This window comes from Chamaea fasciata, unplaced genomic scaffold, assembly GCF_029207755.1.
Source record: "Chamaea fasciata isolate MVZ Bird 193981 ecotype frontalis unplaced genomic scaffold, bChaFas1.0.hap1 SCAF_51, whole genome shotgun sequence".
Taxonomy (NCBI): Eukaryota; Metazoa; Chordata; class Aves; order Passeriformes; family Sylviidae; genus Chamaea; species Chamaea fasciata.
The window spans coordinates 546,366-555,075 of NW_027094136.1; the positions used below are offsets into that span (position 1 = coordinate 546,366).

Below are 8,710 nucleotides of genomic sequence, written 5' to 3' on the forward strand. Positions count from 1 at the left end.
CAGACAAACATTCCCCTGCCATCAGCCCTGGCACAAGCTGCAGAGCCCCAGGAAGGTTCAGCACAGGCCATTCACCATCTGATGGGCCCTGGCCACCAACAAGCAGAACCTGAGGCAGCCCTGAGTCCCCTGAAGGCCACGCTGGGACCCTGATGTCATCCCACTGAGCCCTGGGAGAAAAAGGAGCACAAGGAGCCTCTTCAGAGTCTGTTCCTTGGGCCTGTTCCTGAGAGTGACTCTGCAGGGAGAGCAAAGCCTTCCTGCCCTGCCCTCCCTGTGCTGCTGGAGCTGCTGTGCTGGAGCCCAGCTGTGTCCCAGCACTGCCCATGGCCAGTCCCTGCCTGTGGTCACAGCAGGGACACGCAGCAGGACAGTGACCAATGTGCCAGAGCACTGCGGCCTTACAGCCACAGAAGGGCTGGGAAGGAGAGGCTGGAGCTGGGAAGAGCAGCACTGAAAGGACCAAGCACTGCTGCTCCCTGGCAGTGTAGCTGTGCTGGGACTCTTTTCCCCTTCTCGCCTCTAACTTCATGCAGGTTACAAAGATGGGATCCCAGGAAAAACAAGCACTGCAAGGTAGTTTATTTTCTTGAAATGTAGCAATACAGTAAATCCTGGTTTACAGAGCTTCTGGATAAAATTCAAGAGGCAGACAGTGAATTAGATGGGGGTGATTAAAAAAATTTCACTGGGGATAATTTTCTGACAGAAAAACCCATTGAACACTACCAAAGACCTGGGAAGGCCTTTTGAGCCTGTCATGAGTTCCATTCTGAAAATTATGGCCAAGAAAACAGGCAGTTTGTTGCTCCTGAAAAGCATCTACTCATCATTTTCCTCAGGGCATCCTTGAGCTCCTGGTTCCTCAGGCTGTAGATGAGGGGGTTCAGGGCTGGAGGCACCACCGAGTACAGAACTGACAATGCCAGATCCAGGGATGGGGAGGAGATGGAGGGGGGCTTCAGGTAGGCAAATGTGCCAGTGCTGAGGAACAGGGAGACCACAGCCAGGTGAGGGAGGCAGGTGGAAAAGGCTTTGTGCCGTCCCTGCTCCGAGGGGATCCTCAGCACAGCCCTGAAGATCTGCACATAGGAGAAAACCGTGAACACAAAACAACCAAGACATAAACAGATGGAAAACAAAAGAAGCCCAAGTTCCCTGAGTTTGGAGTGTGAGCAGGAGAGCTTGAGGATGTGTGGGATTTCACAGAAGAACTGGCCCAGGGCATTGCCATGGCACAGGGGCAGGGAAAATGTATTGGCTGTGTTCAGCAGAGCATTGAGAAAGGCACTGGCCCAGGCAGCTGCTGCCATGTGGGCACAAGCTCTGCTGCCCAGGAGGGTCCCGTAGTGCAGGGGTTTGCAGATGGACACGTAGCGGTCATAGCACATGATGGTCAGGAGGGAAACCTCTGCTGAAATGAAAAAGACAAACAGAAACACCTGTGCAGCACATCCTTCATAGGAGATGGTCCTGGTGTCCCAGAGGGAATTGTGCATGGCTTTGGGGACAGTGGTGAGGATGGAGCCCAGGTCGCTGAGGGCCAGGTTGAGCAGGAAGAAGAACATGGGGCTGTGCAGGTGGTGGCCGCAGGCTACGGCGCTGATGACGAGGCCGTTGCCCAGGAGGGCAGCCAGGGAGATGCCCAGGAAGAGGCAGAAGTGCAGGAGCTGCAGCTGCCGCATGTCTGCCAATGTCAGCAGGAGGAAGTGGCTGATGGAGCTGCTGTTGGACATTTGCTGTGTCTGGCCATGGGGGCCTGTTCAAGGAGAAAAGATCAGTGACAGGTTAGGAGAAAGTTCTTTCAGTAAAATCAAAGCCTTTTCCCACAGACCATTCTTCTGTATCACACTGACAGCCTTTTGATTTTCTAGCAGATTTTCCTTAAACTCCAACTGGGGAGCCCTGGTTGGTGCTGGCTGAGTGGGTCTTCAGGTTCAGGGCAATTACATGCAGGGTTTTTATAATTCAGCCTTGCTGTGCAGACGTGAGAGGGGGACAGGGAACCCGTCCTCGTGTTCCACTTTGAAACCCTGTTAATACAGAAGTCTCTGTCAGCTTGTACTCCCACTGCCAGTGACCAGGAATGGTAAAGTCTGTTTAAATGTTCTAGAGTTTTTTCAACAGCTTTTCTTCATCTCCACTTGACTATTTTTGATGTCAGAAACTCAGCATTTCTGCTGCTGCGCTTAGGGAGAACAGAGCAAGTTCTCTGAGGCAAGGTGGTGCATGGAGAATGAGGGGAGGACCTCTGTCACCCTGTCCTGTTCCAGGATTCTCTGGGCTTTCACCTGTCCCCTACACAGGATGATCACCCTCCCATGTTTCCTTTAAAAACCGTCCTGACACTGCTGAGAGCTGATGGATCCACCACAGTCCACCCAATGTCCATCCTCTTCTCAAGGGCTCAGCCCCACATTTGTACCCAAGAACACACGGGACTCATTCCACCAACCCAACAGCATTTTCTCCATCACAGAACTTGTGTGTCTCCCCGTGGGGCTTTCAGATAACACAAAGATGCTACAGGGCAGGTTTGCATTGTGGAGGGAAGCTGGAAGCTTGGAAGGAAATCTCAGGGAGACTTTCAAGTGTCCTAATGATGGCACTGGATTAAATGAGATGGAGCTCCTTCCCTGGCTGCAGTGACAGCATTGCCCACAGCCGGGCACTGGGGACAGGGTCACCCTGAGCCAGCTGTGCCCCCTCCCAGAGCCCCCCAGTGCCAGGCAGCTGCTCCCAGCCCTGTGCTCTGCAGAGGGAACTGGGCCCGGGGCTGCAGAGCTGCCCCATGGCTCTGCTGCAGCTCTGCCTGCACAGGAGGGGCTTCATGCCTTGGACCCTCTCTTGGTTTGGGAAGACAGGTATCTGCTAGGTAATAATAAAAACAACAACTGCAGTTTCTTTTGGGATGGAGAGTGTAACCCCCCCCCTTCACTCTCTTTTTTTTCTTTTTTAATTATAAATTACAATCAGAGGCTCTTAGGCAAAGATTTGGGAAATAGGAATAGCAGTTTTTTATTAGTATGTATTACAAAGTAAACAAACACAAAAAAACCCTCACCAAACAACTACAGCATTAATAATAAACGAAAACAGTACCAAGATCCTTGAGGGTTTTGTTTCACAAAAAATAGGGCAGTTTGGTTTCGGTGTCTCTGCAGGATCCTCAGAGCACCAAGCTGAAACTTTTCCAGCCAGCAACAGCCGTTCCCTCTCCCCCCGAACGCCGAAAAAAGAAGAGCCCGCAGCTGTCTCAAGCTTTGTCTTTTACCTGCATTAGCTCTTCCTTCTAACTTTGTCCACCTCTTTGTTTTGGTTAAGTACCCTCAAGTATCCAACACTTGGTCTCCTTGGTAACTTCTGGGGAAAAAATTCTTTAGAGAAAGAAGGAACAAACCTGACCCCCAACAGACCCCCAGCCCTGAGGGCAGAGGCTTGGCTGGGGGACAAGAGGGAGGGGGCTTGTTCCGAGGGAGGGGCTGCACTGGAAAGGATCCTCTGGAGATCTCTCCCTGCCACAGCATTTCTGGGTTTTGTTTTCTCTCATTTCCTGATCTTCTCTCTGCTTCCTGGAGATTTTTCTCCTGGAGGTATTTCCCTGTTCCTGATCTCTCCCTGCCAGCACTCACAGACCCCAAATCTCTGTGCACCCTCCTTGGCCCTACAGAAACCTGCCTGTTTGCAGGGCACTGGCTGGGGGCAGGTTCTGTTTGGAGCTTGGAGAAAGGACAGGTCAGACTAAGCCTGATGGCTCCAGTGAAGGTGATGCTGGTGCTGTCCATGGGCAAAGGAGTGGATGAAAGCACTTTTGGGAGCCCATGAATAGCACTGGAGGTATAGTTCAGATGCCTTAGGGACTTTTAAACATGAAGTTGTTTATTATTTATCCCCCCCGTTCACCAGGAGTAAGAAACTGAAAACAATGACTCAGTAAATTTTATCTTTATAAAAATTATTGTCCTGGAAATATTCCTGGAGTGAGCAGAAGCCCTGAGCATGTCCACATGGTTACAGCAGAGATAGTCTGAGTTGTACTTACAGAATCCATAATGGGATGTTCCTGCTTTAGGAGATCATTGCAGGAGCTGCAGCTGCATTGTCCTGCAGCCAGAGGCTTCCGGTGTCAAGGGCTGGAAATGATTCTCGCCCAGTCAGTCCTCAGCATCTTCCCAGCCCTGAGTGATTGAAGCTCTCTGTGCCTGTGTGCTGGGCCCAGGGTGGCTGCAAGCAGTGCCCCAGCCCTGCTGGGCTGTGCACAGGAGCCACTTTGATGGAGAAATGCCTTTTTGAAGCTCATCTTGGTTGCCAGGAGGTGCCTCTGTGTCAGGAGCCCGGCCCAGCTCAGCAGCACAGACACAGCACAAGGATGTTAATGAGCCTCTTGGGGATTTGCTGTTGTTTACATCAGACTCAGTCCCTGAGAGAGTGTTCAAAAAACTTCTCAAGGACTCAAAGTCAGATTAAAAACGCCAAAGTTTCTTGAAGTTTTAAATGGGTCCCATTGAGGGACACGCCTGAGAAAGTGTCCCCAGGTTCCAGTTAGAGCAGAACACCGCAGGCACTGATGACAGGTGGGGACAAACAAGGCAAAGGTGTCTCTGATGCTGAGCAAACCTGCATGTGTTTCAGGAATGCAAAAGGCCAAGGCCTGAGCTCCAGCCCCTGGCAAGGCAGATGCTGTCCCTTCCTGTGGTGGTTTTATGTTTGCTGAATTTTGTTTACTAGCTGGGAGATAAGATTTTGGGAGAAAAAGCTGAAAGAGGCTCAACCTAAAAGTAAAAACAGATAGATTTTATTAGCATACACTAAGAAAAGAGAAAAAGGAAAAATGAGACATTCAAACATCTTTTCACTTACCACAAACCGTTCACTTTCCCACTCAACAGAGAGAAAACCATGATTTTTAGCCAGTTGCAGCTATTTAAACACAATCCTGCATCACCTTGGGAGAGGAGCCTCTCTAGAGTTTATGGAGATACATGCCACAGGAAAAGGTCTGGTGGTTCTCATGGTCACAAATCTGCAACCACACGGAATTTTTGCAGATTCTGTGCAGTCCCACCCATATAACAGGTTCCCAAGCTGCTTATGGGCCTCTGCATGTTTGGGGTACCATTTTAAGAATGCTTTTCTAATATAAAGCAAGGATTCTCTTCTTCTTTCTCTAAAATCATCACTATCTCAAAAGAAATAGAGACCTCCTTTTATGCCTAGGAGCCGGAACTTCAAAATTACTTCCTTTCTAGAAGCATCTTCGTCTCAAAGGCTGAGACTTCCTTATTTTTTCCCAGGAGCCGGGTATATTTTCTATTCAAAATCCTAAATTAAATCTCATTCATATCAGTACATACAACTGTTTGACTAGAACTTGCGTTCTCCCAAAGAGCATTATAATAATCTATTTTTCTGTAATTCACATCCAGAGAAGTCTGGTCAGAAATATCCACTTCTTCCAATAATCTGGAACAGTTGGATGGGTGGGCAGAGTCTAACAAAATGAAGTTTAATGAGTCCAAGTGTCGATTCCTGCATTTTGGCCACAATAACCCCCTGCAGCATTATAGGCTGGGGACGGTGTAGCGGGACAGTGCCCAGGCAGAAAGGGCCCTGGGGGTTAGCTTCAAAATCCCCCATTTCCTCTGGGACAACTCCCCCTTGTTCAAACTGTCCTGCTCTGACACCAGCCTGCTTTGGGAAACAGACTCTGTCTTCTTACCGTGTGTCGTGCTGGGCTCCTTATGTTTGACTCTGGCATTTGACATCTGTGTCCTTTTCTGTGTTCTGCATCTTCCAGCAGCCTCTGGGAGGAAGAAAGCTTTGACCACGTGTTCTTCCCATCGCATCACCTTATCCATTGCCCGTGGGAGCTGCATTGCTCTCTGCATGTGTCCTGCAGAAGTTGTTTCCTTGAGGACCAACAGAACTGGAGCTCTGCTGAACACAGTCCTGTTCCCATTCCTAAATCCATTCATCTGCAGCCTTGGGAACAAATCTGTGATCCTGGCCCTGAAGAAATCCATTGCCAGGCCAAGAACAAAGCCTTTCCTCTAAGCATGGTGCATTTCTGGAAAGCCATCCCAAGGATCTGGTATCATCTGTTACACAAAACCAGTGCCTGTGTGTGCAGCCTCCAAACACGGCTGCCTCAGGAGATTGACGCTCCTGCTGGGTTGTGTCAGGTTAAGAGAGAAGAGACTCATCTGCACTCCCAGACAGGGCACCAACAATGGCAGCAGGACAAACTCAGTTCATTCTCTGCCCGGGCTGCTCCCGGGCCCATCTCAGGAGAGCCACCAGCTCATTAGGAGCCCATCTCTGGAACAGAGAAGAGCTCAGAGGAACAGTGGCAAGTGACAATCCAAATTACAGCTCCTGAGCGATGGACACCTTGTCCCAGCTCCTTTCCTGGGACAGCCATCAGCCCTGCTTTGAAACCCCAAAGTTTGAAACCCCAAAGTCACCCTCCCAGTAAAGAAAGACTTTCTCCTGTGCAGTCTAAACCCTCCCTGGTACACCTTTGAACCATTCTCACACGTTCCATCCCAGGATATCAGGGAGAAGAGAAAGGGAAATGCAGGGCAGAGCCAGGGGGGCAGCGAGATGGGAGTGTGCAGCCTGCAGGGACACAGCAGCAGCTGTGGGACAGCGCAGGACAAGCTGTGCTGGACGTGGCCAAGGGCCCGGCAGGGCTGGCAGTGCCCAGGAGAAGCCAAGTCTTGGTGCCCTGGGGCACAGCAGGGTCTGGGCCACCAAGGGCTGGGAGGGGACACCTTGTCCTGAGGCCCTGGGGCCTCCTGGCACAGCCCCAGCAAGGCTGGGCACTGTCACCCCCTTGTCCTGCTCTCAGCATCCCCCCACATCCCAGTGGCCCCAGGGATCTGCTGGGACCAGTCCCTGGGGAGCCTTGGTCAGGAATGGCCCTGGGGGGCTCCTCAGTGCTCCCAGGGACTGCAGGTTTTTCAAAGCACTTTGGGTTTTGCTTTTGCCTGGGAGTCTCTGAGGGGTTTGTGCAATCACGGCCTCCAATTGTCTGCTGTAATTAGTCCCTTGAGATGTTTTGTCACTAACAACACTCAGTGGGGCTCATTAATGCCTCAAGTTACTCAAGAGTCATTAAAGTACTACTTTTTGACACTGAATCACTCTGAGAGGTTTGTGCAGTCATGGCCTCCAATTATCTGCTGTAATTAGTCCCTAGAGAGGCTTCGTACTGACACTCAGTGGGGCTCATTAATGCTCTGAGATACTCAATGTCTTTTAAGGTACTTTGGGTTTTCCTTCCCACACTCCGTCTCTGAGAGGTTTCTGGGCACTCTTGGCCTCCAGTTCTCTCCTCCAAGGAGTCCATGAGGAGCCTGTGTTGGGGATGGACCTCAGTGGGACCCAGGAATGCTTTGAGACATGTTGGGTTTTTCCTCTGACTTGGACTCCTGGAAAGGTTTGTGCCATCTCCTCTCAGGCCCTGAGGGCTCAGCACCAAATGCACCACGGGGCTCTTTGGGATCAAGCAAGTCCTGACAAACCACGGCTCTGCCTTGATTTCCCTCTGCTCTGGTGCAGTTCATTAGGAAGGTTTTGTACTGCAGTTATGGAGAAAGATTTCAAAGAGCTTCTAAGAAATTCACATTCCTGTTATAAAGGGTGTGTTTTATTACTGTTCTCTTTGGAGCAGAGGTGATTGCAGCATTCTGTGATTGATATTGATCCAGGGCCTCTCCTCAGAATGCCTGGCCTGGCCAGAGAAGCTGTGCCTTGAGGTCTGACCTAGTATGGATAACATTCCCCAAGCCCATCCTGCCTGTCCTCACTCACCTGGGACCTGCTTTGCTCAGAGAGCTGCCTGCACTCAGGCAAAAAGGGCTTTTCTATTTTTGAAGCAACGTAAAACTTGTAATTTTCCCCACTGAAAACAGACACACTCCTCAAGTGTGTGCCAGCCCAAGGGGCCACCAAAACCACTCCAGCCCTGCCCTGGGCCGGCTCTGAGGGTGGATCAGCATCCCAACCTGCCCTGGGCCACTGCAAGGGGCTGTGGCCACGGACACACTGGGACAAACTGGGGACAATGGCAACACTGTGGGGAAGACTGGGGAATACTGGGGCGTGCTATGGAAGATACTGGGGGGAACTGGAAGGGAATGGGAATGAACTCAGGTGTATTGGGAGGGACTGGGCTGTACTGGTGATGAAATGGGCTGTAAAGGGGGGGACTGAAGGGGCACTGGGGTACAACTGGGCTGTACTGGGGATGAACTGGGCTGTACTGGGAAGGACTAGAGGGGTTGAATCGGCTGTTCCCGCCTCCGCAAACTCCCATTTGCCGAGGCTCCCGCCCGTCACCGCCAGCACCCAATCAGTGCCAGGAAACCGGGGCCTCGGGGCGGTGCCTGGTGTCGGTGCCACGTTTCGGTTTTGCCTTCAACTCCCGTCATGCACCGCGGCCCAATTGAGCCCCATTGCACCCCGGACTACAATGCCCGTCATGCCCCGCGCTCCACAGAACCCCGCCCCCGTATCCCCCCTCCCCCCCATGTTTACCCTACCTTTCCCCCAGACCCTCCAGGATCCCGAAGTGCCCCCTCAGTATTTATTTGGAACCCCCCAAAATCGTCCCCGACTCCCCTGAATGCTCCCAACCCCAGAGATGCCCGTTAGAGCCACTTCTGGGAATTCATCTCCGATCATCCCCCGTGCTCTCAGAGCTCTG

General features: G+C 51.5%; 1 protein-coding gene across 1 annotated transcript; it reads right to left on the reverse strand.

Annotated features, from left to right (window-relative positions):
- Positions 1-594: 594 nt before the first annotated feature.
- Positions 595-1,736, reverse strand: LOC136304128 (olfactory receptor 14J1-like). The gene has a single exon (XM_066207779.1). It carries the CDS (start codon positions 1,734-1,736, stop codon positions 780-782), a length of 957 nt encoding a protein of 318 aa, XP_066063876.1. The 3' UTR covers positions 595-779.
- Positions 1,737-8,710: the final 6,974 nt, after the last annotated feature.

What these genes read in the sequence shown, in the direction of transcription:
- LOC136304128 (XM_066207779.1), bottom strand. Translation starts at nt 1,736, where the DNA reads ATGTCCAACAGCAGCTCCATCAGCCACTTCCTCCTGCTGACATTGGCA.